Source organism: Juglans regia, chromosome 9, assembly GCF_001411555.2.
Source record: "Juglans regia cultivar Chandler chromosome 9, Walnut 2.0, whole genome shotgun sequence".
Taxonomy (NCBI): Eukaryota; Viridiplantae; Streptophyta; class Magnoliopsida; order Fagales; family Juglandaceae; genus Juglans; species Juglans regia.
In genome coordinates, this window is record NC_049909.1 from 20,397,112 (window position 1) to 20,410,182 (window position 13,071).

The window sequence follows — 13,071 nt, forward strand, 5'->3', positions numbered from 1 at the left end:
CACGTCAGTTTGTAAATTTACATTTCTAGAATTATTTTTTTATGGCCGTAACACTGTAACACTTCTCAAAGAGGTCTCTTCCATTTGCAAGGATCTCAATCATGTAATATATATTGATAACTCCGAATCATAGTAATGGAGAGAGGACTAATGCTTTCTTTAGTAATTTAGGATGGAATGAGAAGTAGACATGTTGATAGATGATACTAGAGATGTGATGCTAAGCTCTAGTTTCTGCACAGAATTGCACGAGTGTTTGATGACGGGAGTATTTACAGGGATCATTCCCAATTACGGATATGTCTTGGCTGTCCCGGGGCCGGCTGATCCAGGTTGTCACCGGATTATTATTTTGTCCGAGATGAAAACACCAACATCCTGGGAATTGATTTTCTCTTTATGTGTCGTTTTGTGTTCAGTAAGTCAGCACAACAACTCAATTAATTTAATAGAAATAAAAAAAATAAAAAATAAAAGAGGTTTTTTTTTTCTTTTTTCTTGATCTTCTTTCCTCATCCATCTGAACAGACCTATGCTGACTCGATGGCACGTGTTCAAAGATGGCTATAACCACGACTGGCATGTCGTGGTGCCGAGTCAGATCCACGTGGAGGAGGCTGTACTTTTCTTAATCTAATAAAAACAGACACGACCGGATCCATCTAATAAAAAAAACACTACCGGATCCACTCGTTCATATTAATACGAGATTAATGTTATATACTATAATATTATTTTATTTTAATTATATTAAATAATATATAAAATATTTATTATTATTAAATGATTAAAAAATATATAATCAATAATCAATAAATATATCACATCATATTTAATAAAATAAAAATAAAATAATAATATAGTGTATAAAATTTTCATAATGTAAGTGACAGAAAAGCTTAATATAAGATAATGTGAACATAAATCTGCCATTAGATATTCTTCTTAAATAAATAAGCGAAATTACTCAATCTGCATTGCATATTCTTTACTTATATCCTCCACGTCACTTAGGTATAAGATTTTTTTGATAAATTAAATGATAAAATTTGATCTATATATCGTCTAAACACTTTATCAAAATTCTTTTTTCTTAACAGCTTATATATAAGAATTTTGCGTAACCTTCATGGTCATATTATAAGGTTGTGGACTCGTTATGTTCCTATTTTTACTTTTTTTTTTCTTGTTAAAATTAAAGAAATTTTATAAATTAATTTTATTGTTTTATATAAAAAATATCTTAAGACCCAATCAACTGATTAGGCCTCGTTTGTTTTTAAAAAATATCTTATTTTTTCTTATCTCATCATTACAATTTTTTTAAATTTCTACATAAAATAAAATAAATAATTTAACTTTTTCAAAATTTAAAATAAAAATAATATTAAAAAATATATTCTAATAATATTTATTTAAATTTTTAATTTTAATCTCAATTTATTTTATCTCATCTCATTTTTTAAAATAAACGATTCCGAATATGATTGTTGACCTGTAGCAACTGTAATTCCCAGTAACCAAAATAAGAAAAAGGTCGTCCTTGCTACATAACCATAATGTTGTTGTTGACCTGATTTTCATAGTTTTTTTTACTCCATCCTACATAATCGAAAAAAAAAAAAAAGGAAATGCAACAAAATGGAAAAGCAACTTCTTCATTCTTTTATATAAAAAATGCAAACAATACACTAGCTATTTGTATTTATGGATATGATATTTTAGGGATTTTAAATTATTTTATCTCATTTTATTTCATCTAAATATTATAATTTATTAAATTTTTATATAAAATATAATAAATAATTTAATTTTTTAATTTTTAAAATAAAAATTATATTAAAATATTATATCCTTATAGAATTTTATTCAACTTTTACCCACCTCATCTCCTGCCTTTCCGTCCAAATCGTTCTCTGCTGTCTCCCGCTGTTTCTTGGCAAACAAACAAAAACAACCAAAACAAACCTAACTCCCTCCCCCCTCCCCTCCCCTCCCGGGGGCTAACTGTTGCGCGTCCTTCCTCAAATACCTCATGTTGCCACCCCACAACCGCTCTCTGTTTCTATAGGATTCTCTGTTTTTAAAATTAAAAAATCAATCCTTTAGGGGATCATCCTAGTTTCTTCGTATCATGGGTGCCGGTTTATCTGTTTTTTTCTCAGGCATAACTGGGTCTGATTGTTCCAATGGGTCTTTGTCTTTGCAATCGAAACCCAGTTTGGGAGACTTACCTGAGAGCTGTGTAGCCCTGGTTCTGGCCTCCTTGGACCCTCCAGAGATTTGCAAATTGGCGAGGCTGAATCGGGCTTTTCGTGGGGCTTCGTGGGCCGATTATCTGTGGGAATCGAAGTTGCCGTCTAATTATCAAGTTCTTGTTAGGAAAGTGTTCGGTGAGTTGCCGGGGGATTTGGGTAAGCGGGAGATATACGCGAGGCTTTGTCAGGCTAATAGTTTCGATTGTGATACCAAGGTATTGTTCTTTTTGGTTCTTTTTGGTTGTCCTCTGTTTGCGTGCCGAGGAAGTTTGGAATGATTGAACAATGCCCCATCTTGAGCAATTTTTTGATCGGTGTGGTGGGGCTGTCGTTCATGTGGAAGTAAATAAGGATTTTTCCTCGGGAACTAATACGGTTAATTCATAAGATTGGGAATTTGTTTAGTGTTTGTTTTGGTTCGTTTGTATCGAATTCGTTTAATAGTTTTACTCTGTTTGGGTAATGAGAAACAAGGTAAGAAAATAAAATGAACTTTGGAATTCTTAGAATTTTTTAATTAATTGAGCGGGGATGAAATTATTTGGTTTAGTAGTGACATTTTTTTTAGGTTTGGATTTGGAGTAAGCCCGTGACGAGAATGCAAAATAAACATCTCTTTATATTAAGATCACGTTTCTCGTAATTTTAGGGCAGAAGTTTTACTCTCTGACTTGATGGGAATTGGTTTTAAATATAATCACAAGAACATGTAGAATAAGATTCGGATTTTTATTTTCTTCTACTTTCTTGGTGGCCAATCATGAGCTCTTCTTCTTGATTTGGATCTGATGAGTTGGTATAAAAATTGGAATTTTGGCAGAAATTTTGGCTGCATAAAAGTACCGGTGGTGTTTGTTTGTCCATTGCTTCAAAAGGGTTATCGATCACTGGGATTGATGATCGAAGATATTGGAGTCATATCCCAACGGAAGAATCTGGGTGAGATTCATGCACTCTTTTTTTTATTTTTATGTGATGATTTTGACGGAAATGGGAAACATTATATGTTTCTGTCCTATATCTTTTAGACGGTTTTTTCTGAAAAAAAGAAAAAGTTATCTTAGATGGATGATGGAAACTCCAGTCGTTCGGGGAATTCCATTGCTGGAATGTGTCAAAGTAGGTTTCTTCTCATCAATAATGCTTGAAATTTCGAGAATTTATTGCATTGGGAAAATTTGTATGTCTGTTGTAACGTTTTAGGTGGTACTTGCCCCAAAAAAATCTTTTAGATGGATGATGGATACTCCAACCATTCCAAGAATTCTCTTGCTGGAGTTTGTCAAAGTAGGTATTTGATTTCAGAAGGATTTTATTAGCTGAATTCGAAAAGATGTTCATTTTTTGTTTTTGGTTTCAAATTCAGATAGCTTATTTCCGGTTTGGGTTTGTCTGTGGACTGCACATCAAAGTAGGTTTTTCATCAATAATGCTTGAAAAAAGAAAATCATCGGCTCTTCAAAAATTATGTATTTGATTTCAGAAGGATTTTATTAGCTGAATTCGAAAAGATGTTCATTTTTTGTTTTTGGTTTCAAATTCAGATAGCTTATTTCCGGTTTGGGTTTGTCTGTGGACTGCACATCAAAGTAGGTTTTTCATCAATAATGCTTGAAAAAAGAAAATCATCGGCTCTTCAAAAATTATGTATTTGGTTTCATAAGGACTTTATTAGCTTAGGCGGAAGTTGATACACTGCACCTTGTAAACCCTCCTTCTCAGCATAATTTCAGGAAAACAGTTCTTGGAAAATAATTATTGGCTTCTGTACAACCACAAGTTATTACATTCAGGTCATTTGAAGAATTTCGTATACCGTTAAGTTTACCCTCGCCACTAACAGATCAAAGTAACTATGATTAGGAGCTGGTCATGTTAAGACAAGAAGAGCAGAATTACTAAGAAAACTATTAGAGAAGTGAGCTAAATTTAAATATGGAATTCCAGAGTATGCTGAAACGTTAGCAGCACATGAATGGGTAAGAGAGTTGATTACACCTAGACTCTATGAAAATCAGACGCTACATAGCAGGCCGGTTACTTGACTGCGATTGAGGAGAGCTTTGGGGAGAAGTAAAGAAAGACTAACTGAGTTTTAACGTCACACACAAACAAATTGAGATCTTTGGTCTGAAATTGGATTTCACCAGTCAGATTGAAAGCTTTATCAGATATTCAAATTAATTGTTTCTCTTTCCCTTTTCCTTTTTCTTGCACTGTTGCTCACTTGATCTCAAAGTAGATATTCATAGCCTGTCAACTATTATTCAAAGCCAGGGCATTCTTAAAGTCTATGGTAAGATGTTAACTTTTTTCGCTCAACTTTGTGCATCTTTAGATTGATTAGAAAAACTTTCAGCAATTAAAAGCTTATGTTGGAACTTGAGGTGGTAAAGGTTTCATAATCTACTGCACAGCTTCTGTTGGTGAGTGACGTAGCCACACTTTCTTACTTGTGATGGTGATGCTTTCTTCTGTGCTGGTGCAATAATTGCGGTTGTATCACTTGAATATGCTGCTTATTTCTTTATCTACGTGGGTAATGGAGGTCGTATCAGTTGAATATGCTCGTATTTCTTTTATCTATGTGGGCAATGGAGTACTGGAATTGATTTAGACCTCCTCTTCCTTTACATGTAGATTTCGCACGGTTGCATACGTCCAGCAAATTTGGTGGTTTGAAGTTGATGGCGAGGTAGAGTTCCCATTTCCAATGGGAACATATAGCCTATTCTTCAGGCTGCAGCTGGGACGGACATCCAAGTGGTTTGGTCGCCAAATTTCTAACACCGAGCATGTTCACGGATGGGACATAAAGCCAGTGCAGTTTCAGCTATGGACTTCAGATGGTCAGCATGCCGCATCAAAGTGCTTTCTGAATGTAACAAAATGGAAATACTATCACGTTGGGGATTTTGTCGTAGATAAGTCCAATGCAGCAACTAAAATTAAGTTCTCTATGACCCAGATTGATTGCACGCACACCAAAGGTGGTCTCTGTTTAGATTCTGTAGTTATATACCCAAGTGAATTTAGGGAGAGGTTGAAGCGTTTTTAAATTAACCTCTGTAGGTATGAAGTTGTGTCATAAAGAAGTAGGAAAAGAAGAGTTCTACAGATACCAGGTGATTTTTATAAGCCTAGAGTGAGTTTGATTGTTTGTTTGTTTATTAGGCGAGGCGATGTGTATATTTATGTGTTCAATTGGTCTAATCAGAGTGTAAAGATGTGCACTTCAACGGTTTAACATCTCCTGAAAAGGGCTTCTGGCATGGATTTTGTATAATAAAGGCTAGCTGAAGTTTGAGTGCCCTGATATTATGTGCATCTTTTTTCTCTAAGCCTTGGGCAGCTTCGTACTGCTCCAACTTGTGTTTCTGGTTTTGCAACAGTACTGCAGCCTAGAGATGCTGGAGTCCTGAGCAGGATTGAGAACTTACCATATTGGTCAAAGGCCGAGCATATAACAAACGAGGCCGATTTATGAAATGTTATTTTCCTTGATAACGTCTGTATTTTGACCAGACTCGGACCATCAATAATCCCCTACTCAATCATTCATCACAAGCACAAGCAAACAGATTTAATCCAAATTCAAGTGATGAGTACTATTTTACAAGCAGTGTTGTTACAAAAAGACGTCATCAAGGCCATTCAAAAGAAGATTGCGAGGATATCTCTCCCCCCAAAAAACCAGGAAAAAAAAAAAAGATTGTGAGGATATCAATTTACAGCAGAAGATATGTAGCATTGAGCTTCATGTAAGAACAGCAGAAGGCTCAATACAGCTCAATACAACTCAATACAAGTCTATGCTAGCTACTTCCCAGCATTCTGTTACATCCACTAAAAGTCAAACTCACAAACTAACCCAAAATGTAAAACAAGTTCTCTTTCTCTATCAAAGAAAAAACTCCATGGGGATATAGCTCTCCAATGATGCAAGAAACCAAAACTTGTGAGGCCATTAATTTGGTTGCTCATGGTTGTTGGGCCTGCGGTATGGCATGTATCTATGGTCCTTTGCAGCATTCTTCCTTCTTCTTTTCTCGATAAAGGCATCGAGCTTACCAGATGCCTGAGCGAATGAGGGGAAAAAATATATTAGAGAACTCAACCCAATGGTTGTTGTTACACGTGACATTTTTCACATCAGAATAGAAGTTGAATATACACCCTCCTTTATAAAAGAAACCATACCTTGAGATCTTCATATTTCTCAACTAGCCTTTGCTTCTGGAGTGCACCTGCAAAAAAACAGAAGCAAGTGACTGGGTGAGCTCATCCATTTATTTAATCATGCAACACAGAGCAACCACCATATATCTCCACCATCACTATCAATTATGGGACAGAGCCCCCACGCATTAACAGAGTGCCACTGCCACCACTAATTAATCTCATGCCCATGTATTTTAACCAAATATATTTTGCTAGGCAACAGAAAACATTAGAGTGGAGATTTCCAGCCTCATCACTTTGATTCAGAAGCTTGAATTACCAACATCAGACCGTGGTAAAATAGCAGCACTCAGCTCCACACACACGCACACACATAGATGAAGGTAACATTACTTTTAGAGAGATAAAATGGTTGTTTTCCTCTCTTTGCTGCTTCTCTCTCTTTCTTCTTGTGTTCAGCCAGAATTGCTGCATCAGTACGCTGACCTGACTCAGACTTCAACTGCTTTTCCTGAAAAGAAGGTGAACCATAGGAAAAAAATGATATTTAAATCCATTAACATTTCAGATAGACTGGAACGAATCTAGACGAATTTATAACATTTTAAGATAAATGACCACAACCAATGTCACGTTTCTTTCCAAGAAGTCCAGCACTTACAATCCAAGTTATGTGGCTCTTTAATTCACCAATGACTTCTGGGTTATTTGATTTTGCTAATTGCTTCCGTAGTTCCTGTTATATCCAAAGTAGAGTTCATAGAGAAGAAATTAATACATGAGAAGAAAAAATAGAAAACATATTTCACACAGTTCATTAATTCAGAACCTCACCTCTCTTTCAGCAGGAAGATTACCCCTCTTTCAGTAGGTGACAACAGTAGGAAAATTGATCAGTAGAGATCCACTTAAATTTCAGAGACAAAACTTAAGAGAAAAATATAACATGGCGAGACAAAGACCAGGTCAATGGTCATCAGGTCATGGGGTGCTGGGTAAGGCCATGAGTTCAAATATTGCGGAGAGGAGTAATGCTACATACAATCATAGGTTGTGCAAACACCGCACACTCTTTTTGAAAAAGAGTGGGTTCCACCATTAAAAAATTAATTTTTTCATATGGGTCCCATGTTTACTCACTTTTTCAAAAGAAGTGCGCGACACTTGGGCACTCTATGACTGCAAATATCATTTCTCTATGGAGAATGTGTGTTACTTTCCCAGAGGGCAGGAACTTACCATCCAAGATATGCTGTTTTGAAATCTGCTTATGGCATCTGGATCCTTGGATTTGTCTAACTTCTTCCGTTCTTTCTGTCATGTCCAAAACAAAGTTCATGTAAGAGAAACTAACAAGTAAAAATATTGAAAACAAATTTTACACCTCATAAATTGCGTGGATACCTCTATTATATCAGGATCATATTTCTTAAAGAGAAAATTATATTTGCTCCTAAACCTGTAAGATCCAATATACATATTACGCATACAACAACAAAAATAACTGAAAAAAGGTAGTTGTACAAAAGATAGTGGAAAAAGAAGACAGCATCATATACTTAACAAAAGAGAGAGAGCGGGAGACTTACTGTTTGGCATCAAATGCACCACATAAAGATTCAAAACGGGGGTCACGTATGACCTGTGTACATGACAAAAGTTAATGTCATCCGGCATGCAGCTATAAAAGAGCTTATAGAAACAACCACAAAGATTGCTAGCGCAGGTTAAAAAACTTCTACCATAACTAAATAAGACTTTTATTGGTGGTTTTTTACCAATAAATCATGTGGTGGATTCAAGAAACTTGGTGCATTTATGAATTTCCAATTACAAAAGTTATTGAGTGAATAATGTTTTGTTTCAATGTGATTTCCATCTCAGACTCCAAGATCACAAAATTTGACCAGTCCCACCATAGCAATGAGGATTAAAAGAGCCTTTTAGAAATACACTAGCAAAATATGTATCATTATTGACATGCAATAGTAATTGAATTTTGAGAATTAGACTCTATGCATAAAAATTCAATATCGTTAAAGCAAGTTGGCCATTCATTTGCCATTTAAGTATATGCAAAATCCATGCCCTGTCCTTGCTAAAGTTGTTTCTTCAAGAAAAAACTATTTTTCATAACAAGGATTTGATGCCCTATCTACTACTCAGGATTCACAGGTGAAACATAATAAAACCTCGAGTGCAAGCAGCATATCATGGCTGCTTCGTTTAAACTCTGAAACTACCCCACCCTTATTGTGCATAAAACCTTCTTGACAAAACATATCACAGAGCACTAAAGAAGAAAATACTCATTCTACAAAACCCAAAAAAATTATAAATCAGTAAGCATCTGACTCCTTCAGTTTCATAACAAAAAAAACCACAATATTGAACACTATCCCAACAGAATTCTCTGCAAAAACAATATCTTATATTTGCTCAATCAACTCACCCTCTTAGGAGCTTGAACCACCTCTCTAAACCTACGAACCGGCTTCTTGCTACTTGCCTCCATCGGCCTTCACAAAATTCCACAAAATCAGTTATTTTTGCACAATTTAAAAGCACTAATAAGCTCACCAAACCAGCCAACCATTACCTATTCTTGTTGGCCCTCCCAGGTTTCTTTTCCTCATGGTGCTTTTTATTCAGCGAATGCTTTTTATACTCAAAATGCGACCCATCCGAAAGCGCTCGTTGCAATTCTTCGAATGTAGCATCGGCGAGCTCGCGCTCTATCTCCTCCTCCTCCTCCTCTTCCTCCTATTCAAAAATTAAAAAAATTTTCATTATTTAAAAAGATTTATATGAAAAACGCCCAAAAATTTAACTAAAAATTCTAAAATTCAAAACCAATAAATAAAAATGATGCGGTCCTGGGCCTGGGATAGTTATACCCACGTATTCAGAAGAGGACGATTTGTGTTCATCGCTGTCCTCGAACTTTGTCTTGCTTGAATGGGAGACCAGATTATCAGGTTTCTTCATCATCGACATCTGAATCAAACAGATTTGTTGTCCCTAAAGTTGAATTGCTGTTTCAAGGAATACTCGGATTCAGGAATGTATAACTTTTGTATTTTTATAATTTGAGATTAAACTTGAGATTCTATGAGGACACGAGTGAAATAAAGACCAACTCACTTAAATACACTTAAAAAGACCAATTCACCTATAACCCGGATTTAGCCAAACCCATCTATCCAAATCTATTTGTTCTGAATACTTTCACTTAGCCCAAAGGTAACACAACCATTGTACAAACCAAATCCTCACCATTTCAAAAATACTCATGTTAATATAACTACACAAAACTCACTGTTATCTTACACGTGAAAGCCATAACCCTTCATAACATCAACTGCCAACAAAACCACGCCCAATATACTCCACAATGGCCAAACAGTACAAATCCACCACAAACCCGATTTTCCAAATTCGAACTCAATACCAATTTCCACCCTGATCTTAACATCCAACAAACCTCAACCTACCGACTGAACAAGCGCCATAACAGCAACGAAATTTTCCAACTAATCACATATCTTACCTGTGGTGCGAGGTACTCCAAGAAGGGTGTGGCGGAGGCTGTGGAAAATTGTAGGGGAAGGAACTAACAGTGAGACGGAGAGCAAATAAACGGACACAGAGAGTAAAACAGAGAGATAGAGAACGACTGAGAGAGAGACAGATAGAGAGTCAATGGAGCGGTGGACGGGGACTTACCGGCACTGGGGTACGACGTGATTGGCGGCAACGTGCCCTGCAAGGACGGAGTACGAGGCAACGGCAGGGTAGAAACCGAGGGCTGGAAACGGTGTGGGCGGCGGCGTGCGACGGACGAGGCAGAGGGGCTGGAAGAACGGCGTGGGGAAGGGCGGCAGGCGTGACGAAGCTACAACCAGAGACGGCAGGGGATTGCGGCGGCCACGGAAACTCACAGTGGAGAGAGAGAGACGAGTGGGGGGCGGCAGCAAATATACAGAGAACAAAGGAGGAGTTATGTCATGACCCTGGGAAGCTCGGTTGAATCACCATCCTCCAAGTGATCTAATGGTATATGCTGATTGCACGTGTCCCTGTTCTTTTTTTTTTAATATGTTTCCCTGTGCTGTTAATTGCTTTGTAGTGTCGTGGGCCATGTTTGCCTAATGGTCTTGTATACAAGACGTGGGCCATGTTGGCCGAGTCATTAGGGAGATCCAGCTTATATTAGGTTCTGTTGCTTACTTGTCGGCCCATGTTTCGGAAGTCTGTTAAGAGTCCATGTTATTTCCTAATTTTTTGAAAAAAAAAAATTAAGTAAATACGAAAATTTCATAAAAAATATTAATTTCTTAATAATAGATCTCATTCTTTTTCAAAATAATTGTATAGTATTTATGCACTTTATGTCGATATCTAACATTAACGGTTCATGATTTTCATTACTAGTTTGAAAATTTTGGAGTTAATTGCAATTTGAGACGTGGGGAACCGTCAAGCCAATATAGAGTGAGCCATGTTTTTCAATATTGTAATGTCGTGGCTAATTTTCTTGCCAAGTAGAGAGCTGGTGATTTAAATTCGGATTGACCTAGTAATCATATATTGCCTAGTAGTCTTACAGGTCTTCTCTGTGTGAACAAAATTAGTCTCTCTTATTTGCAAGTCTCGTAATGCTATTCCTGGTAAGAAGTTTTTTTGTTTATTTGTTTCTCTTATTCTCAGTTGCACATGTCTTTTCTTGCAGGTTTTAGTTGTTTTGTCTAAGGTTTGTTCTATAATGCCTAGTTTTGGTTTATCCAGTACTTCATTGATATTTTGTTTTGTAACCGGACGTCTTAATAATTTTGATGCATGCATTTTGATTTTTTGATTATATGTATCTCTAGGTGTTTTGTTGTTACAACGGTTTTCCTTTGCCACAAGTTAGGATCATTAATAAAATTTGGATACCGTCTTCTTTTCTTAAAAAAAAAAAAAAAACCTACCAATTATTATTGTTTATTTTAACTTTTAAGTTAGCATTGACAAGTCAGGGCTTGAACCACAAAATGCGCCGTTCGGTACTCTTAGTTTTCCTTTTTTTTTAAGTGGCAGGCTGGTTATGCTCTTGGGTTAGACCTCGAACAGGCGATGATGAGTGTACGAAAGTGCACTCTAAATACCTTATTATTAGACTAAAATGCTAAAATATGAGTAAAAATTATAGAAATTAATTTACATGAATGAATTTATTCTTTTATTTATTCTGAGTTATTTTTAAGCACAAATTTTTTTATATTTAATTTCAGAGTTCATAAATTAAATGGCATACATTTTGACTTAGACCTGGCACCAAAAGACAAAAGAAATGGAGTAGCTTTATTCCTCTTGGAAGGCAAGCAGACTTGGATGACACCTTATCTTTTGGTTGGAGACGAAAGAAATGAAGAGTGACTTCCTTTTTAGAGTGGAGACGTGGGAAAGGAAATGAGAGGTTTTTGAATTTATTTTAACCTAGTCTTCCTTTTTGTTTTAGGGGGGAGACGTAGGAAAAAAAATGTTTGTTTTTGGCTTGGCCTGGTTTGGATGCTCACATACAGATCAAGAATACAAAATTCTCATGGCTGCCATTTGTTTCTATTTTTTCCCTAAGATTTTTGTTGTCCATTATATTTATGGGTAACTAAATTCTCAAGTAGGGTTAGGGATGAACTTGCACAGTAGATGATATTTTTATTTATTTTTTAATTTATGTATTTGATTTTCAATTACTAAAACTTTTTTGTTTTATCATTTTCAATTCATTATTGATGTTTTCTGATCCGAATAATCATAAAATTTATTCTATTTATGGATTCAGTCATGCATTTTCTATTTAATAGATTAGCTATTTGATTATGTTTAAATCAATTATTTATCTATATTGATTTAATTCTTTGCTACAATATCGCTTCCTGAGTATATTGTTATCGTTGAATTTTTTCAATAGTGATAATAATTTATGTATTTTAAAAGTGATGAATGATTTTTCAAAGGGTTACATTTGATTTAATCTTGGTTTATAAATCTATACATTTCGATTGAGAATTTTGGGAATTGAGTTCCCAATTTAGTTATTCAATGAATTAAGAATAATTAAAATATCATATTTGTGCAAGGGATTCCCGACGCTTTACTGTTTGTCAAATTTGAGTACTTTTTCTGTTAGTAATTTTGCTTCACTTTAATTTGTATTTAAAATTAATCTTTGTTCTCCATTAATCATTTAATATTTTTCTTTAGTTTCTTTGTTCCTTCGACTATTCTTTTAATTTGTCTCTCTGTGGAATCGACACTCCAAAATTGTGCTACAACTAACATGTTATTCTTTGGGCATAATCAAATTTTAGTGTCGTTGCTGGGGAGACGGTAGAAGAATTGCTAAATAGGTTTTTATTTCAGCAGTTTAATGCGGTAATTTCATTCACTCTTTTAACTTACTGCATTATTATTTTTCTTTATTTTCATAGTATCTTTAGTTTTTAGTATTTTGTTACCTTACATGCAAAGATATAAAGACGCCTTGGGTAGATTTGTTTGTAGGCCTGTGGTAGAGTCAGAATCAAATTTTTTAAATCATTTATTTGACAATTCATCTAGTCCCGAAGAAATGAGTGAACACGAA

The 13,071-nt window shown here is 35.4% G+C and overlaps 2 protein-coding genes across 3 annotated transcripts; one reads left to right on the forward strand and one right to left on the reverse strand.

Moving 5' to 3' along the window:
* The first annotated feature begins 1,868 nt into the window (after positions 1 to 1,868).
* On the forward strand, positions 1,869 to 5,580 carry LOC108997100 (F-box protein PP2-A12). The gene is made up of 3 exons (XM_018973222.2): positions 1,869 to 2,473; positions 3,079 to 3,197; positions 4,899 to 5,580. The coding sequence occupies exons 1-3, from the start codon at positions 2,135 to 2,137 to the stop codon at positions 5,314 to 5,316; spliced, it is 876 nt and encodes a 291-aa protein (XP_018828767.1). The 5' UTR covers positions 1,869 to 2,134; the 3' UTR covers positions 5,317 to 5,580.
* Positions 5,581 to 5,819: 239 nt separating this feature from the next.
* LOC108997099 (ribosomal RNA processing protein 36 homolog) lies at positions 5,820 to 10,447 on the reverse strand. 2 transcript variants are annotated; one of them, XM_018973216.2, is made up of 13 exons: positions 10,167 to 10,447; positions 9,991 to 10,028; positions 9,342 to 9,475; positions 9,040 to 9,203; positions 8,893 to 8,959; positions 8,030 to 8,082; positions 7,845 to 7,899; positions 7,680 to 7,754; positions 7,275 to 7,301; positions 7,102 to 7,176; positions 6,834 to 6,951; positions 6,459 to 6,505; positions 5,820 to 6,336 (listed from the first exon to the last, which is right to left on the reverse strand). In XM_018973216.2, exons 3-13 carry the CDS (start codon positions 9,435 to 9,437, stop codon positions 6,226 to 6,228), a joined length of 888 nt encoding a protein of 295 aa, XP_018828761.1. In that variant the 5' UTR covers positions 9,438 to 9,475; positions 9,991 to 10,028; positions 10,167 to 10,447; the 3' UTR covers positions 5,820 to 6,225. The 2 variants fall into 2 exon arrangements, with proteins under 2 accessions (XP_018828761.1, XP_035549914.1); XM_035694021.1 differs by lacking the exon at positions 9,991 to 10,028.
* Positions 10,448 to 13,071: the final 2,624 nt, after the last annotated feature.

Coding starts and splice junctions, on each gene's coding strand:
- LOC108997099 (XM_035694021.1), bottom strand. CDS start 9,437: ATGTCGATGATGAAGAAACCTGATAATCTGGTCTCCCATTCAAGCAAG. Junction 9,204..9,341: donor AATCGTCCTCTTCTGAATAC/GTGGGTATAACT, acceptor ATTTTTGAATAG/GAGGAAGAGGAGGAGGAGGA. Junction 6,337..6,458: donor AGAAATATGAAGATCTCAAG/GTATGGTTTCTT, acceptor TCATTCGCTCAG/GCATCTGGTAAGCTCGATGC.
- LOC108997100 (XM_018973222.2), top strand. CDS start 2,135: ATGGGTGCCGGTTTATCTGTTTTTTTCTCAGGCATAACTGGGTCTGAT. Junction 2,474..3,078: donor GTTTCGATTGTGATACCAAG/GTATTGTTCTTT, acceptor GAATTTTGGCAG/AAATTTTGGCTGCATAAAAG. Junction 3,198..4,898: donor ATCCCAACGGAAGAATCTGG/GTGAGATTCATG, acceptor CTTTACATGTAG/ATTTCGCACGGTTGCATACG.